Source organism: Lissotriton vulgaris, chromosome 5, assembly GCF_964263255.1.
Source record: "Lissotriton vulgaris chromosome 5, aLisVul1.2, whole genome shotgun sequence".
NCBI classification, from domain to species: domain Eukaryota; kingdom Metazoa; phylum Chordata; class Amphibia; order Caudata; family Salamandridae; genus Lissotriton; species Lissotriton vulgaris.
Window position 1 is genome coordinate 1,940,265,758 of NC_141693.1, and position 19,689 is coordinate 1,940,285,446.

Consider the following 19,689-nt stretch of genomic DNA (forward strand, 5'->3'; position numbering starts at 1 on the left):
GTCCCCACAGTTCAGATTTTTTCCCCACTAGAATGACCCAGAGAAAAACAGCCTTTGTGTACACTAGATAATACTTACCAGCACAGGGTTGCAGAACTTCCCAACTCTAGCACAGGATCTGCTCAGCTGACTGGTGCATGGCAACAGAGCGTGATCATTTTAGAGCAGAATCGGCTGAGTGGGATAACATATGCCTACAGGACCAGCTGTCATCTCCAGGACAGGATGGGATCAAATGAATGGCTGATGTTTACAGCCCCAGCCAGTTCTCAGTGTGGGTGAATGTCCAGCACCCTTTCCTCCAGATTCCTCAGCTGGCTTAGCTGCACATCTTTTCCAGAGAGTTATTTTTGTGGGGAGCTTGAAGCATGACCAACTGGAACCCTCCATCAGTTATGCTACTGTCATCTCCACAATTCTTTTACTTCTCCTCTGGGTCGCAGTCCCTGCTGCAATAACCACATGGCTCTTTCCTTCTTATCGTTATGCTCTGTCTGACCTGGTAGGCGACCCGTGCCACAAGCCCCTTGTTAGGGCTTTCGATGATTATGAAATGCTGCTTGACAACTAATCCTAGACTTCCTCCAGTATTTGGTGTCCACCCAGTGGTTCTCCTTTTAACGTTGGTGACTACAGCCTCCATGTGAGGATTATCACACTGCTAGCAATTGATGGCAGTGGATAACAGTAGTGAAGGCGGGGAGACTGTCCTCTGGTGCTCCCTGGTAAATTCATATAGTAAGTCATAACTGGGCCCCCCATTCTTCCTGCTTGAATGTGTAGTTAGGTGTAGAGTGTGTGGGAAACTTCTAACGTGTGTGGGGGGGGGGTGGCTTGTGCCTCTCTTTTATTTACAGAGTTCTTAGTGCTAGGATGTTCCATAAAGTTAGTCTATTCAGGGTGAGTTGTATCTCCTTTACCTGCATGCCCCCCTTGAACTGCTCCTCATGGTCACCTGGCAATTGCAACTGCTTGGCTTTCCATACTTAAACCCGAAGGTAGGAAGTGTTTACTTTTGTTGCTCATGGGACTTGGTTAAGCCAGTGGCAGCAGGCCAGCCTATGACTTGGCTTGTGACATACCTGCTCAAAATAATCCCTAACAGGAAGATAATGACACACACCTCTTGCAGTAAAAAAGTACACACATGCATCCTGTGCTTTGTACCAAATGGTATGGACTCTCTGATTTTCAATGTACATGGAGAACATATTCATTTAAAACGTTGTTGCCATGGAGATGTGGCATACTGAATAGAAAATGTCCCTTGTGGTCATTGCTTCCCCCCAAAGGTTTTGGGAAATCGCTGATTTTCACTGGTCAATTTGAGTAGGCCAGCTTCACCCAGAATTGGACATGTCAACCCTTGCAGTATGTGTAATTTTCACTCTTTCACACTAGAAACTGTGCCCACCCATGCAGAGGACGGCGAGGACCAGAGATAAGAAACTTGACTGTCTCCTTTCACAAGACTGATGCTGAGACTCCGTACTGCTACTGGTGAAGCATGTAGGGAGGAGGGTGTCTTATGACCAGACTACCCCTATGTAGTGTGCTTGACACTAAACACACTTATTATAGTGCCTACAGAGGCAGCATGCTACACTGTGCAGGATGTGTAGTTGGTATTCACCTGCAGCTTTACTTCAATGTGCAGAAACTTGCTCTGTGGAGGATGTCAGAACTGAAACCTACCAAAACAGGGAAGTTGAAACTGTTTCCCAGTGAAGAAGCGGAAGCTTCAATTTCACTCATTAAGACAAATTTACCGATAATAATGACAAATGTGGTTTAAACGTGTATCTTACACGTTTAGTGAAAACTCACATTGAGATGAGTTAAATTGTGCCATTCAGCACCGTAAAAGCGAGCTTGGATTAGTTAGAACAGAGTAGAATAAATAAACACAGTGGGTTTGAGATGATTTTTCAAGAGTTTTATATTAACCGGAAATGTCGAAACTAAAATAGAAAAGAAAAACTTCGCACTTCTTGCAGAGTGATATGAAAACACATAGGTGGTAACTTTTCTATCTTTCACGTTAGAGTTCTGTAATTCTGAGCGAAGCTGCTTCATAGTTTGTGGATTATAAATGTCTGAAAATGATTTTAGTTCCGTTGAAATAATAAAATATTTTACATGTTGGTTCCTTTGAAAATGAAGTAAGTAATACGCCATAATTACAGTCATGCATTTATGTGTATTAATGAGCTGCAAATATATTAGAATAATTGAAGAATGATAAATGGGAATATTTATGATGCTTTTATATAATAATTTGGAGCTTTTGTATTAGATTGAAATATAGATTACAAAAAGGCATTTAACTTGATTTTCTCCTCAGCCTGTATCTTTCCATGACCTGTCACTGTGAACTTTGAGGTGGATTCAAATGCTGCACATTTAGCTCTGGGCCTGGTACATTCTTTTATTTTACAGGTGGACACTTCTTAAAATCTTCATTATTTGGATTTGGTGAGAAACTCACTGCTGAACCTCGACCTGGATGATGCAACAATGTTAACGCTTTCTGTAGACGACCTGCAAGGGTGTGTCATAGTTGATTCTCACATGATGCATGGGAAGGTTGCTTCAAGTAACAAAATGCATATGTTGGACGGAAGAAGTGGTCACATGGGATCAGTCCACTATGAACTGACAATTAACGTCATGATGACAAATATTGCCTGTAAAAACTAGGGGTGGGTGGAATTTGCGTAGTCACGCTGTGCAAAGCTCTGCGAAACAGTAGCAAATCTCGGCGAGCGCCTCAAAAGTTCTGAAAACACGCGGAAATGCGTGTTCCGCCCGTTCACGATGATTTTTTCCTGTTCACGAACGTTGTTTGCGTGCTTGGGGAGAAATATCTTGCTAACATGCATTTTGAAAGCGCGGATCGCAAAATTATTCAAATTCCGCTAGCGGAACGAAATTTTCCGCCCAGGCCTAATAAAAATCCATGGCCTTTTGGGAGGAGAGGAATTCTCTTTTTAGAGGAGCCTTTTCTTTGGAGCCTATGCAGAGACGCTCTCGGGCTTTCCCTATTTCCTGAGGACTCTTTGGCGATGCTCCAGAGAACTGTGGCCATTGTCAGTGTTCCATCACTGTCTTGACTCTTTTTGTCTGCCAAACTTCCTGACATTTTTTCCTTTTTAGATTAATGGACACATCCCTACTAGACTTTAACGTGAACCTTGTGCCCTTTCCTCTGTGTTTGAATACGTTGAATGGATGAGATATAGCACTCCTATTGGACCGGTGCTTACCTGCACATCTCTTGTAAGCATTGTTGCTGACAGCAGTGTGTTTCGCCATCGCTGTTGTAGCAAGAGATCTAGTTTGAGCAGTGCCAGTGACTCTGTAAAGCCAGTGTACCTGCACCCTGAAATTGCCTCACAACTGCTTCTTCTTGGAGTGCTGATGACTGTGTGCCTGCAACGTGTATTTGCTGCAAAACTGTTTTATACACTACCAATATCACGTGTCATACCCCATTCGACGAGAGGGGCTATTTGACAGACAGGAGCTACTGGGCCCAAGCCCAGTAGTCTCCTGATCCTTCTGGACCTATCATCTGCATTTGACACAGTAAACCACCCCAAATTATTTGAACACCTTGAAAATAGGATGGGCTCATCTGGAATGGTACTGAAATGGTTCTACTCCCTCCTAGAGAACAGATCGCAAAGATTCCTGGTAGATAACAAGCTATCCCCACCATATCCAATTCAAATTCAAATTGGGGTTCCACAAGGATCAACTCTATCACCTTCACTATTTAACCTATAAGTCGAACCATTAATGGGGGTACTGCATAATGCTAACATTTCCTTTCACATGTATGCTGATGACACCCAGCTGTATATGAAGATATCATCACCAAAAAAGATCAACACTATGAACCAAGCACTCAAGAAAACAGTTGAATGGCTAGCTGATAATCATCTTAAGCTCAATTCTCAGAAAACCGAATTCTTTCTGATCTCCCCTCCTAAAAGCTCAGCCAAGATTAACGAATGGACCAAGATGGTCAGAGCACTAAACAGTACCCCGATTCAACCAAATCCCTCAGTATCACACTGGATAAAGATCTAAACATGCGAGCACACATCAACGCAATGGCAAAAAACATGCGCTTTCATCTGAATTACCTCAGAAGACTGAAGCCACTCATCATGAAAATGGCAGTACAGACCCTGGCCATATCAAGAATTGAACATGGATGCACAATTCTATCAGGACTCCCTAAGATCTTGACAGCTCCCCTAAAAGCATGTCTCAAGCAGCAACCAGACTTATAACAGGAACAAAAAAACGACTACATCACCCCACATCTGAAAGCGTTCAACTAGCTTCCATTCGAGGCAAGAATAGAGCTAAAATTCACGAGCATTACACACAAGGCAATACACCACAAAACACCCCATCACCTAGCCCATAAAATCACGCTGTCCGGAGGCAGTAGACCCTTGAGAGAAGCGGAGCATTTTTTGCTGAAACCAGCATTACTCCGTAAGAAAAAAGTGTACACTAGAGCGTTCATGGGAGCTGCACCAACGATTTGTAATTTGCTCCCACCGTTTATCAGAAGACTCACCTATGCTCCACGATTCAGAAAGGAGACCAAGTCCGTTCTGATGGGTACATTTCTCCCATAACATATGAATGAGTCTAGCATAACAATACTATAAAAAGCTTAGATATAGAAGAACTCAGGAATTTTATTATCTTAAATTTAACTCGACATGGCAATCTTGGTTGCAACCTAATCATCTCTATTATTCTTCATTATTTCTGTTTGATGTATGGACAAATATATGCCAATGTAAGTGATTACTTAGTCTTGCTCTTGATGAGAAAGAATTGGATATCTGATATCTGCGAATATCGAAGTTGGTTGAAATGTAAAGCGCTCTGACACCCAAACTCTGGGTCTGGTCCGCACTATAGAAAACAACAAATAAATTAATAAGCCATGATGGCATCCTGGGGTCCTTCCTACGATGATTCTGAAAACTAGATCAAGTACAACTGTTTCTGCACTTGACTCTCAGGGTAACAAGGCAAGCAGTCACAAACTAATCAAGGAGGTAGTGTTGAGGGCACAAGTCCAGAATTAAAATTCAACCAACAGATATGATATATTTAATGTCCAGTCCAGTGCTTGTCCTTGGAAATAAAAACTTACTTTTTAATTACATAGTAGTACTCAATCCTACATAGATCAGTGCAGCATACAGGGTGTTACCCAGAAGATGATTGTTTTGTGGTTGTTATTCCCACCAGGGTGACACTAGTTTGATCTGTTCCCCAGTAGAACTATGGTAGAAGCATAGGATCAGGTGCCATTTAAGTTTCCCCCACAATTCATATGAGCAATCAGTCACTGTTTACTCACGTTCTTAGCCCTGGTGTTGTACTGGGTAGATAATCAGTATTTAGTCTTTCGTGCTTTATTCTGCATGAGCTTGGTGGCTAAGTCTCAATGTAGGCGGAGGCCCTTGATGATCGCATGCAGCTTCAGCGGCGGATAACAAGGGAGTTGGGAGCTGATGATGTCATGTTAGGAGTGCGCTCACACTAGATAGTCTGGTGTCACTCGGTATGCACTGGCACCACTTTGTAGGCATTGCTGGCAGTCCTACCCCACCTCTGAGCAGATATGGATGCTTTCTAGAACAGTTGTGGCCACCACTGTGCCGATGGGCATGTCAAGGCAGTGGCAGCCACCATGAGCATGTTGTTGCAGCAGCCTGAGCCATTGCACACGGCACAGCAGATGCAGACCCTACTTTGGCAATACACATGACAAGGCAAATGTAACCCTGGCCTGGGCCAATACACTTCGCATGGTAGATGCAGTCCACCTTGAGCAGATGTGTGGATGTACATAGGCTTTTGCAGGTCTCGCTTGGAACCGCAAAGATATTGGGAGAGGCTCTACAGAACGGATTGTCCCTGGCTTCTTTCTCTCAAGCATCCTGCTTTCTCTGGGTGTTCAGTAAAGAAGGGAACACTTTGGGCTTCTCCTTCGGCACAGTCTCCCGGCAGGTAGACAGCCTTCTCAATCTTCAATCAAATGTGCAGACTTCAGGTCCTGTTGTGTCACCTTTGGGAGACTGGCTGTCAGGCAGACACTAGTCCTGGTCACCCAGCTGTCCTTCAAGTACTCTGTGGAGCGCACTCTAGCTTGGTCATGAAGAACATGGAAATGTGGGGTGGTTTGGGTCACGCTTATATGCACATTTACTAGACTGGTGATGTGGATTCACTGTGTCAGACCTTAGAACCTGCTCTGGTGGCTCTCTTATAAGTGTCCTTCTCAGGCTTCTCTCAAAACACAGCATTTGAGTAAAGTGATGCTCTTCACAGCAGGTAGCACTGGGGATGTCTCCACACTGGAGCACATCCAGCATGGGCACAATGAGATGTTATGTTTCTGAAGCTGCCTGTCATCAGCCTCGCCGAAGTAACAATTAGGGTTAGAGAAAAGCTCAGGCCTGGTCGAGAAACCTACACACCTTGAACAACAGAAATTCCATTCACACCCTTCACCTCTACCATTTACCAAATGGCAGTGCTGGGAACTACAAGTCACCAGGCCCTTGCTAGCAAACTCTTTATTAAATTGATGAGATACATTTTTCCAATCTGCTAACTTTGGTGCCTAGATCTTCACCTATCAACCACAGGAATGTAGATAATGCACTTCCACTGGATGGGAAAACTTTAATCCTCCTCGATCTTGGACAATGGTAAACCAGTTGCATCCATAATGGATCCCACTGGTTTGAGTACTCCGACTTATAAACACGCAGGGCCTGATTCACAAAGAGCCTCCACGGTTTGGACAGAGGCTCCAAAGTCGGGGCAGGATCTCTGCACTTGTGGCCAGATCTTTGTACTGCAGTTTCTCATTGTGAAGGTTCCACCACGAGTGCAGAGATCCCGCCACGACTACTGAGCCGCTGCCCTGATTGCGGACGCTCTTTGTGAACTGGGCCCACAGAGTCTTATTATTACACATGTGCTACACACACAGAAAGCATGGCCTCGACATACACGCAGTATGGCAGAGTACGGTTCTGGGATATCACATTACAGTGGAACTTTACACAGGAGAGGTCAGTAGGCCACACTCTCTTTCACACAGAAACAAGGTCTGATGACATATGTGGGATCACAAAATACAGATGTTGCCACCACCTTATGTGCTAAGCCCAAGTGCTCTGTCCACTATGAGGGTATACTTGGTGTGTTCCTTCCAGGTCAGAGGACAAGTCCTGGACCTCGCATTGTCAGGGACAGGCTTAGACCTACGCACTGCTAAACAAAGAGGGAGGGCAGAGGTATGGGGAGGTGGACTCATCTTCCAAGTCGCAATCAGATAAATAAAAAAGAGTCCCTTCCGAAGAGATAATGAAGGAGTGTAACCTCTTTTTTAGAACAGGGAAAGAAAAGGTTCTTTTTAAATACCCCTCACCCAATAGGTTTGCCGCATGATTGCATGCTTCATCATAGGGTTCCTCCCTGTCCTACTAAGGACACGCAGAAGTACCTGTACACCTATGTGGTATGTTGGAGTGGGTTGAATATATAAGAGAACAGTGGTGAGTTAAAATTAGGAGTCTACTAGGAAAAAACTACTTTATTTGATCCTCTAGTTGATATATTAAAACAAGGGGACTGTGGGAAACATTACTGGTGTCTGACCTACCATTTCCTTGGTCGACTAGTTTCAAGCCCTACCACAAGGTTTTCCTCAGGACCTTCAAGGAGAAAATACTCCCACTCCTAAAGTTAGAATTGACCTCATATGCAAAAATAAGAAAAACTGAAGAAAAAAATGTCACGCAGCACCTAATTGGTCTGTTAAAATTCCATAAATCAGGTTTCTAAGACCACAACTGGCCTCATGAGTTCAGCAGGGAAAAGAGGGACGCCTGTAGTAAAACCTCTTTCAATGCTACTCCCTAGCTGAATAACCTGATCGGTCGCCCGTGGACTCCGGAGATGGCCTACGCACACCTGCCCGATTAGCGTGATGCCAGGGCCACAAACAAAAGACAGAATGCCAGATACAGATGCAGTCAGGCACTCAGGGCAGGGCTACATGCCTGTAACCATGCAGTTGACATTCCCATCCCAACAATCTGTATGGCCCACATTCCAGCACCCTGAATTTGCACACAATTGTTGTTCCATCAGATGTGGATTGCTCTGTGATGCCTGTGTACCTGCATTGGGCACACAACTGCTTTCATGTGTGATTATGATGACTCTGTATTTTCTGCATAACTTCTTTTCCATTTTACTCCGATAACTCTATGCCACCTGTGTTCCTTAACCCTATATCTATATTTTGGTAAAGATTTCTTTGAACAATGCTGAGCATTGTAACAGGCCCCTGTGAGAAGTTGGCCTGATATATGATGCTCACTAGTTCTAGTGATCACCTTGTATCAGTCCAAACAACCCTTATGGTGATTGGTTGTAAGTCGACCTTATAGACCAGCTATCCTAATGGTAGCAAGGACAAAGCAGTCTTAGGCTAAACTCTTTTGGCATGTGAAGCCAGCTGTTTTACCACATATAACCCCTTGAATACCAAGTGAAAGGACACCACACAGGTTGTTATGAAAATAAACAAGATATTTATTAATAACAAACACCTCTGAGCTCTTTATGAGATCAGAGGGCTAAGCACATGACAATAAAAATACGTTTAAGTTTCACAAATTACAATGGTGCCCTAGGGGCACGTCAAACCATATACTAAGTAAGTGGGTTCAGAAAGTCGATAGAAGGAATGGAGCTGTCCAAAGGCTGTAGGATCGCTGGGACTACACTACCCTAACCTTAGGTAAGTAATAGGAGGCCCACGGGACGCGTGTGCAGAGTGTAAACTCACACGCGAGATGCGTAACAAAGTCAATGGACAGTACAATTTACGAAAAAGGTGAGTACGGACAGTTCTGACTAGTTAGGACTAAAACGACTGGAAATCTGGGCACTAGGAGAGTTGATCTACCCTTGAGAACCGAAATGCTCTTGTTACCTCACCCACGGGCTGCGGGTGCAAAGGTGTCAAAGTGTGTCGGGTTTCCGCGTTGAAGTCTATGGAGCCTTGAAGAAAGATGCTGCAGGCGACCAGGAGGAAGCTGTCCGGAGTGATCCAAGGGTGGATCAAGGAAGATGAAGACCTGAAAGCAGAGGGGACAATGTTCAAAGTCACTAGCCAGTGACTGGAGTGGAACCAGGAAGGACCCAGATGCTGTTGTCGCGATCAGGTGAAGAGTGGATGCTTGACTCTGCAGCCACGAGGACCAGGAGGTGTCTTCGATGACCAGGATGGAGGCACGAGCTGTCCCACGCAGGCTCTCGCTGTCGGCGGTGTTGGTTCCGGATTCGGCTTCAACAGGCCTTGGCACAGGCAACCCACGCGGTGAGTGGAAAAGGCGTCTGGTGCGGACCAGGAGAGTCCGGGGTGCTTCTCCTTTGCAGGGAAGCAAGGGCCAGTCTGGAGCAACCAGACCAGTGGTGTAGATTTCAAGGATCGTAGTCTAGGAGGCCACTAGCCAGCCGGCAAGTGACCAGACAACGCGTCGAGCAGCAATCAAGCAAAAGGGCCCCACGCAGATCTTGTGGATGCTGGAGGGCTGATCTTCTGCGAAGGAGCTGCTCGGGGCTGGGGCTTCTCAATCCCCAAAGCACTTCGTCGAGGATGCCTCTGAAGTCGTGCTGGAAGCGAAGTGCAGTTTCTTCAAGATGGCCGGTCCCACGTGTCTCGTAGCACCCACGGATCTCAGCTGTGCTGCAGATGTGAGTTGAGGTCGGAGAGGTCTGGAAGTCCGGGTCTCGTCGGGCTCTGAAGTCTGGATCCACCAGGGAAGACGACAAAGTGAACCGCTAGGACGCTTGATGGTGACTGCTGATGCAGGGTGGCCACTCCTTGGCCACAAGGGAGATTTCTTCAGTCTTCTGTGGAGCAGAACGTCGAAGTCCAGAGTTTCTTCTTGTAGATTCAATTCAGGATAATCTAATTTGGAATGGGACCATCTCCTACCTTTATTCTCCTAAAGGGGGCTGTACTATCACTAGGTCCCTCCTATGGGTGGGACCTGGAAGGGGGGTGGTTACACCCCCTATCCTTTGTCCGGTTTCGCGCCAGAGCTGGGGCTGGAGTGCCCCAGCAACTGGCTTGAGCCGGTGTATGCACAGGGCACCTTGTGTGCCCCAGGCTTGTCTCATTCCTTTCAGGCCTGTCCTACCCAATACTCAAAATCCTGTCTGGGGTGGTGCTAGCACCTCCCAAGGCAGGAAACCCTTTGTCCAGATCTCCCTCGCTGGAAGGACACCCAGCAGCAGGAGTTCAGACTCGTGTCTGTGGTGGCAGCATCCATTTTGTGATGCTGAGGCTCGAGTTAACTTTAACCGGGGTTCACAGTTACATACATGACGTGTCCCTCTAAAAGGGTGGAATGCTACCCCCGTCGCCAGAATTGGCGAGGGGGTAGTATTCCAATTCGTATGGCACCTTACCCGACATGTTTTGATAATGCTATGCCAAAGATAGCAATAACCGCGAGGATTATAATGCACGTAAGAATATATGGTATAGCGTTATCATGGAAGCAGCTAAAGGACTTGGTTCCGAAAGCTGCAGACAGGCTCAGCTCATGACAGAACACTATCTCACATAATTCCAAGCACTCTGCCCCCAGGATTGTTAAGCTGCAGCCCCTGGTAGGCCTTGGGTTCACTTATGCCCTGGGTACCTATGGTACACTGTACAAGGACTTACAAGAGTGACCCAATACCAATTGGTAAATGCAACTAAAGTACATGGATGTCAATTTAGAGAGAGACCAGCTAGGCTGTGGGTCTGATTAGCAGGCCCACAGCCACGGAAAGTCGAAAACCAGTGAAGCAAAAAGCAAAAATCTGGGGTGACCATAGGATTGCAGACCCTACTCTCCTACAGCCCCTCACTCTGCCTCAATGATTATCGTTTTTCAAGTGGCTTGATGACCCTGCCTGGTGGGTGTGCCTCCACTGTGCATATTCACTGCATCTTTTTATCCTTTAGTGATTTTTTATCCGAGCACCCTAGGGTGCACATTGCCACTACTGCAGGTCCTTTCACCACAGCCAGTGGCCCCAGACAGAGCAACCACTTCCAACCAGGATGTCCTAAGAAGTGTAGTGTCAATTTGTAGATTCTATGGAGCTGTGAGGCACAGATCAACGAGGACTAAAACCTGGTATCTAACAGGGCCATAAGCACATTCATCTAGCAGACACCTGTGCTTAACCATTAGACCGTAATGGACCCACTAATAGTAACCAGGTATGATTGCATGCAAAACAGGCTTCATAGGCTCACAGACTACTGCTTCAGAATATCAATGAATGTCATGAGAACTTCTTGAAATTATTGAGGATTTTTTCTTAAGGGCAATAAAAGTCTTATTTAATTTTCTAAAACAATAACACTGCTTGAGGAGTATATTTATTGTGAGTGATGCCTGTGTTATCTAAATTAGATATTTTGCCACACACCACCCTCCAAGAGTAAGCCTTGACAGTCCATGTTTGTTACTCCCTGAAGGGCAACACCAAAAAAGAGGTACCTCACATTTCGGTGACCTCGCAGAAGTACCTGTTGATTGCGTTTTGAGGCTTAGAGGTAGTTCTTGTCACAAGAAATGCCTCACTGTCCTTGAGCCATGCTGACCCCAGGGGACTGGCCTTAAGCATGTTTACGACTTCCTAACTCAGGTTCTTCCTCCACATATGCCTGTACACACAGCTTCAAGAGATGCAGTTTGTGACCACAGTGCCTAGAGCTCAGTGCTCCAAATTGGAAAGTGCCTACTACAAGTCCCTTTACAGTCAATCTCTAAACATCATGCTTCCTTAGTGGTCATTTGGGGATTTTCTTCATAGCAGAATCTTCATGAAAATATTTCAGAAGAGACTCCATCCGAATGAGGTTACTGCAACGTTGTTTTAACAGCCCCCAAATTGGATGATTTGTTCTTTCCCCACTCTAGATCCAAAACCCAGGGAAGGACTCATTGAGCCAAAAGCTGGTCTATGCTGTGTCCACTTCTGATGGTGGCACCCAGTTCGGTCACATGTCTAAAGTTGGAGTAAGCACTAATTTGCACCAATGGTCTAAGAGAGGTCTAATGGATCTAAATATACCAGCGAGGCTCCTAAAATGTTCTTCTAAGTACTCTCTGGGCGATGGTACCAGAATCATTCATCCAGTAGGGTCTATCAAGCAATTGGACGATTAACAGACCTCTGGAAGCAGGGCTGTTTGAGTCATCACTCAGGGCAGGGCAGTAGTGAGTAGGAGCAGAAGAGCTTACAAGTACACTCGCACAGTGGAGAGGGGACAGAGAATGTGGCTGAGATAGCAGCATTCGCTTGTATACACTACTAGTATATTTGGATCAGAATACTGAAAGAGATGCCTGCAGATGCAGTGAAAGAGGCAGAGGAGCTCAGAAAAAGTACTACTGACTACCAAATACTTTGCTGAGTATCCAAGCTCCAAGACAACTATACTATTCCTATCGCTCAAAGAAAATGACAACTTGAAATGCAAATTGTCCAACACCACACTACACATATTTATTGGAGCATATAAACGTGTGTTGAGAAGGCAACTACTCAAGGTCTTACTAGCAGAGTAACAGTCTCAATACATCCCAAAATACCTTACTAATACGCCATCAGTTTCCTTGCTGGAGGGCACACTCCATTAGGTAGGGTTTTTGTTACAAGAATGGTATGTTTAGACACCTCAATAATAACATAATTCTTGGTGCATTAAACATAGGTTAAAGAAGTGATGTGAGACATATGGATCAGTTTAAATGTAAATAATATTAAATGCCACCTATATGTACTGTCTGAGTGCAGTTTCGCTGTGGCTTCTATTCGCTTTGGTGCAAAGAAAGCCAGCACTGCTTACCGTAGAAGGGTCCAAGGGATCCACTATGTGGTGGACGGCGTCGCAATGAGATGCTGAGGAGGGAACAAATAATGGATCAAATATTAGTATGAGCCTCGGCAGACCACTATAAGCAGGTCTCTTTTCTTGGGTTCATATTCTCACCAATGATGCCAAAGTATAAAACACACAGAAGCCCATAGGGAAGCTTAGTGCTATGGTTTCTGGTAAACAATCTCATACTTTTTTTCTCCAATATTTAAATATAAAGATGTACCTCATCACAAAATATTGAAAAGGAGTTTGCCCATTTTTGAAAAAAGAAGAACATGGGTCTACAGTTGGCACACATCTGTGTATCAGTGCCTGAATGGTCTTGATATTGATAAAGCTGTATGTCATATCGATTAGGAAAGCAATACAATAAAGGACAGCTGCAAGAGACAGGTTGCCAGTATCTTGATTTCATGGAAAAATACAAAGTAATATCAGCATTTCTTTTTCTTCTACCACTGAGCCAATGAAGTTGGCATTCTAATATGTGAAGTTGGCATTCTAATATGGGAAGATGGCATTCTAATATATGTTTGAAACTTGAGGACTATCACAAAATATGAAAATGGGATAGGAGTCTTTTAACAAAACCCCAGAAGGAAATCGTTGGGGAAAGTCCAAAGGCATATTATGATGCAAAAAAAAAGGTGGTAATGATTGTATGACAATAACAAGTAGTAAACGATAAAGATCATAGTACGGTATTCCCAAATAACACTTCAAGTTTTAGGCCACAAACCTCCAGACCACGTAGCTATCAACCAGTGGGTGTACCTTCTTAAAGTCAGCATAGGTTATCATGTAATTCTGACAGCAGTAGTAAAATATGTTATATACTCTCCCTTATAGTTTCTTAAGTTTATCCCTCTGCGTTCCAGTGCAGACAAATTCTTGACATTTTTAAAAAGAAAAATATTGAAGTTAGCCAACAAATATTTCATACTAATGATTTTTTCCAATGTGATAGTCCAAATAGATTAATGTTTCCAGAAAAGAATGTTTCCAGATTGCAGAATTGTGTTTTGTATACTTCCAGAATGACCGAACGTTGTGTCTAATCTCAATCTGATAGCCATGTTGGAAGTAGAGTAAATAACATTCCAAAATGTCCAGCCACATCTATTTGTTCAGCCAATGCTTGTTAGATTGTCTCTTGAGCAATGTCAAAGCAAATAGCTGTTCTTTTCTATACTTCCAAGATGGTGGCCATTTTACTGCTATACACAACATGGTGGCTCTCTTGAAATGTTGAAAATAACTTTCCAAAATGGCTGGCTGCTTCTGATGACTTTGACAAGGTCGACATATTAGTTCAAGTATTGGCAAAGTCAATAGCAGCAGGTGTGACAGGCAGGTTGGGAGAGAGAGACAGAGCCACAGCAGTGCAGGGCGTTTATTTAACCAAACTATCAATATATAACAATGACATAGGCGATAGCTGCGAACATGATAGGGAATGCTTCACTGTACATAAAAACTGTGTCTGAAGAACAGCTTGTATTGGACACTTGAAAGGAGAAGAAAACAAGTTACTTACCTGTAACTTCAGTTATCCAGTATTGGTATCTTTCATAGATTCCCATGCCTGAATCATTCCCCATCGCCAAGGCAGGGGTCCCACGGTACATAAAAAAGCAGTGCCAAAAGTAAATTACAGTAGTAGGCCTATGACAAAGGCCTGAGGCCTAGATTGTTGTAGCCTATTTACCTCATTATGCTAAAAAGACCAAAGTCTTTGTTCCAACCAATCAGCTCACAGAACCATCTAGAACCCTCTCTGCAGTGACAGTTCTCCTCAGATTTTCGTTAGCACAGGTGGGAATGAGTATCCTAAAAATTAGAGAACTGACTCTCCGGGGAGGAGGGTGGGTGCATGTGAATCTATGAAAGATATCAATACTGGATAACTGAAGTTACAGGTAATTAACTTGTTTTCTTATCCAGTATTGGGGTATCTTTCCTAGATTCACAAGCCTGAATCAAAATAGCAAGCAGTATGCCAGACAAAAGTCGGTTGCGGATGGTGGGAGACTTATTGTGATACACTCCCATAAACACATGTTTAACAACCAACAATTGCGAAGTAAATGCATTACTAATTAAAAACATGACGAAATGCCAAAGAGCAGTCATATAATATTAAACAGGAAAAGCAATATCACTACAAAAGAAGCAAGTAATTTGCAAAATACGTACATCTTTGACCTTCATAGAAATATAGAAAGGCATAGACACATTATAAGATGAATAAAACATTGGTTACCTGAACTTGCTCTTATGGAAACAGGTGACGTAAAACTGCTTGACCAACTGCAGCATCATGTTGATTTGCTGATTGCAAGCAGTAATGTCTTGTAAACGTGTGGACATTCTTCCATGTCGCAGCCCAGCAGATATCCTCTAGCGTCACTCCTGCAAACAATGCTGTAGACGCTGCTACAGCTCTTGTAGAGTGAGACCTGACAGTCCTTTGTAATGGTCAGTTAGATTTGATGTGGCAAAAATGTATCGCAGAGGCTATCCATCTGGAAATTGTGGCTTTAGTGACCGCTTTCCCCAGCGTAGCTTGGCCATAAGCCACAAATAACTGATCTGATTTCCTGATGCTTATTGGTCTTTGAAGATAAAACTTCAAACATCGGTTAATATCCAAGGAATGCAGTGTTCTTTCCGCCGGGGTTGAATGATTTGCGAAGAAAACTCGCAACTTCACTGGTTCATTAAGATGGAACTGAGAAGGCACTTTGGGTATTAACCCCCGCACTCCCCCATACCGTGGAAGTATCTACCCCAAGACCAATACCCCTGTTATCCCAATACACTTAGCCAACAAGGTTGTAGTTGTTGTGGTGGTTGTAGGCCGCAGTTTTATTGGGATCATAAATCATATCTGGGTCATATACATGTCAACACAATATCCCATAAATTATGTCTGGGTCATAAACATGTCATACAACCCATCTGGGGTCATAAATCATACATGCCATCGCCGTGGTCATAAATCATATCTGGATCATAAATCATACATGTCATCATCATTTACATAATTCATATCCGGGTCATAAATCATACATGTCCTCAACATTGTCATAAATCATATCTGGGTCATAAATCATACATGTCATCATCATTGTCATAAATCATATCTGGGTCATAAACATGTCAACATCATCTTGTGCAGATCATATCGTGGTACATTCAGTTCGTAGATGGCACACCTACCAAACCAGTTCTTTTGTTGTTCCGTTGGTATTCCTCATTGTCGTGTTACCTCAGGGACCGCCATTTGGCTGGTCACCCACGCCCTTTGCGTGTAGGGAGGGGTAGCTTCTCCAAGGAGTTAGGCCCCCAACTCGCTACCTTTATGTGCCCTGCCGTCCGGCCGGGTCTGGGCCGCGAGCGCCGTCTCCGTTCGCTACTCCCCTCGTTGGCCCGGCCACCTCACCCTGCCATGCGGCATCCCAGAATGAGTGGCCTACTTCTACACACTGCCCTGTTGGTGTGTCTCCTTAGCCATCCGTTGTAACAATTCCCACCACGCCGCAGGGAGGCGCACGTCTTCCTGCGGCTCCCCCCTGCTTCCATGATTATTGTGGCTCACATGCGCAATTGCGTCACCGGACGGCTCTTCACTGACTCTCCTTCTTTCGTCCGCCGGCTAGGCTCGGACGTGGCCGAATGGTTCTAGGCGACCAGAGGAAACCCAAGGTGAACACCGCCAACCATATTCTGAGACGGCCTTGTGCTTCTTTCCCTTTATTTGTGAGGCCGGCCCCCATACCCACACTGGGGTGGGCCCAGGATCTGCGCTCGGGGTCACTCGCACCCCGCTCAACAGTCCTTCCTTTTGGCCCGGGAGACTACGTGATTTGCCCAAAATCACAGGATGTTTTGAGCCTCCTTGTCGAAGCTGGATTGTGGTTTATGGTATGCTCAAACTTGCCCACTGCCTGGGCTCCTTCCTGTGGCCTTATTAGGCCGCGCCCTGCTCATGCCACCCTGCCGTGCGGCATCCCAAGGTGACCCGCCTCGCCACTCACTCTGCCGTGCGGCATCCCAAGGTGAGCGGTCCTGACTGCAGGCAGTGTGGTCTACAGTAGCTGCACCTTGGAGTTTGCTTCGGTTGCTCCTATCTGGATCTTTGCAAAATTGGCCCTTCGCCCGCTGGGGGTACCCCCATGCATCTGACAAGCAGCACACCGCGTAATACTTACTCCTTCTGCTGTAATGCCATTGTATCACTGTCACCTTTTTGCGGGCCCGCCCTGGGTCTGTTGTCAGCTGCTTGCTGGCACCGCCCCTCTGGTCCCCGCTTCCTATGTGACATCTGCTTGCTGCTTAGGCAGGCGCCAGAGAATGCCGGGCAAGGTGCTGCTTGGCACCGTCGGTGCTTGCGTTTCCGCATTTCCCTACGTATACAGATGTAGGTATTGCTCAGTGTGCCTGTGACCGCAACCTGCCACAGAGCTTGCACTGTGCGTCTTATCATCTCGCTGTTGTATTACTGTTTCGTCTTCGTCATTGCCGCTCCCCACAGCCTTTCATTTCTGTGCCATCTCACGCGTGATCATTTTGTTTATTTCTATACCTTCGCTTATTCTCCAGACTCTCGTTTGCTGAGTGGCATGCGAGTGGGAGCTGGGAGATCTAGGTCTCCCGAGCATGTCTTTTTTTTTTTGCGTGAGCATATTCTGCGCATGCGCACCTGAGCAAATAGGGCATCAAACTACGGGGGCCTTCAACTGACGGAATATCGTAGTTACCAAGGCCTTTCATGCTGAAGTACGCCAAACTCGGCTATTCAATCTAGGCCATGCTTGCTTTTTGATACGTCATTCTCTTGCGTATTTAAATAACGTATTTGGGGATGAGGGGCGTATTGACTGTTTTAAACCATTTAACATTGCCGGCATTCTGGAAATAAACCCCTGAAGCGCCTGTGGTGTCGTACGCAAATGTGCTCTCAATCTGGTGTCCTTTGCCCTAGCACTAGGTCGCCGTTAGTCTGTAGTGGCGACAGTGACTGAATGGTTTTTTCACCACGGCACTCCCTGTCCATTGGACGCCCATTTAGCGCCACTGTGCATTCTCCTTCCTTTGGCGAGGAGGCGCGAATCTCCCCTTGGTTTCTGGCCGCTTCAAAGCGCCCCGAACCAGTATCCCACTCTGAGGGTGGGAGAGAGAGGAAGGAGGGGGGGAGGGTAATGGCGCCTTTGTATGGTGCCATCCCATGATGCTCACCCTCCTTCGGGGGGTGCAGCGCCTCGTCTATATTCACCTTCAATGCTTTTAGATGCAACTCCTGCCTTGCTTTATTTATGTCGTGGTGCTATATGCGATCGACACTGCTCTTTCAACTTCCCTCTTCCGTTTGCAGGTAACAGGTTGGCGTGTTGTTTTACTGCCCCTGTTCACTTCTGTTCTCTTAACGTTTAATTAATGCATCCTTCCACTTCTTTATCGTCATGACGGTCTATACGATCTAGCTCTTCATAGGCATTGAGATTCTTCTAGTACAATGCGGTCCTCGCATCCGCCGCCTCATACTGGCTGTTTGTAAACGGAATGCTCTATCTGGACCATTAGCTACACATCTTTCAGCTTTATTTGAGACCCCGCTCCCTCGGTCGTTCATGCTACCTGACGGAATTCCCAGCCTGCCGTGCATGCGCATCAGCAGTTAGGCTTTTTCCTTAGATGTGTACGACCAGTATTAATTAGCACAAAGCTACCCGGGGCACTTTCCTCATTTTAAGTTCTTCCTGCGCTGCTCGCCTGCTGCTTAAAAGCCCCCTTTCGCGGCGAAGATCTCCTAATCTCTCCTTACGTGATGGGTCCTTTTCTATCTCGTTTATCCTGGGTGGATTCCAAAGTTGGGAGCTCTGGCCCTTCCACTCCGCCTTGTGCCACATCTGCTCTAAGCCCTTATGCCCTTTGCTTTGGGGGGGGGAATGCCTAGCCAGCCCACGGGGCGTTCATTTCCGGCTATATTCCCCCCCTCGTTGTCGTGACTTCTCGACCCCTCCTTTGTGCGCCGACCGCCGCGAGCAGGCACCCTTATACCACTGAAAGAAATAGGGTGTAATGTATTTTAATAGCCTTCGCACCCTCCTTTTGTCTGGTCCCTTACCTTGCCCGGCCTGTTGTCTTGTCCCGGCGCTCCCTCTTCCCCCGACGCCTGGGGGCTGGTAGCCGTTCTTTAAGCCATGGCCTTCCTCTCCTAGATTTCTCCTTCCTCGTCACCATCTTTTTTTTTTTTTTTTTTTCCCCCGGCGGTAGGCGAGGCGACTTCTGTTCCCTCAGCCGGCGGCTCCGTTTCTTGTAGCTGGGTACCTCGTCTGGTCGCCGGTTTGCAGGGTGCAACTGTGATTTGCAGGGTGCGGCATGTTTCAGCCTTGCGCATTCCGCACCTTGAGCCATCTTGACGCCTCTGCTCCGCCTCCGTGTAGGACTCCTGCGACGTTCTACTGCCCCCCAACTTCCCGCCCAGATTTTTCCGGGCTACGGAAGATTCTTGAGGGATCCCTGCGCAGGCCGGACTGTTGCGCGGCTAGGCATCTGCTTTTCGTTCACCCTTGGTGCCCGCCTGGACAGACCACCGGGCCTGCTGCTAGCGCTTAACCCCCCCTCACCACTTTACCTCGCCACCACCGCTACTCCGCTCCGCC

The 19,689-nt window shown here is 45.9% G+C and overlaps 1 protein-coding gene across 1 annotated transcript in view; it reads right to left on the reverse strand.

The window, feature by feature from the left end:
• The window catches only part of LOC147717812 (uncharacterized), a 363,057-nt gene that overhangs the window by 128,734 nt on the left and 214,634 nt on the right, over window positions 1-19,689 (reverse strand). The window contains exon 11 of the mRNA XM_086924599.1: window positions 12,989-13,041. Coding sequence (XP_086780725.1) covers window positions 12,989-13,041 — 53 coding nt within the window. The remainder of the gene's footprint in view (window positions 1-12,988; window positions 13,042-19,689) is intronic.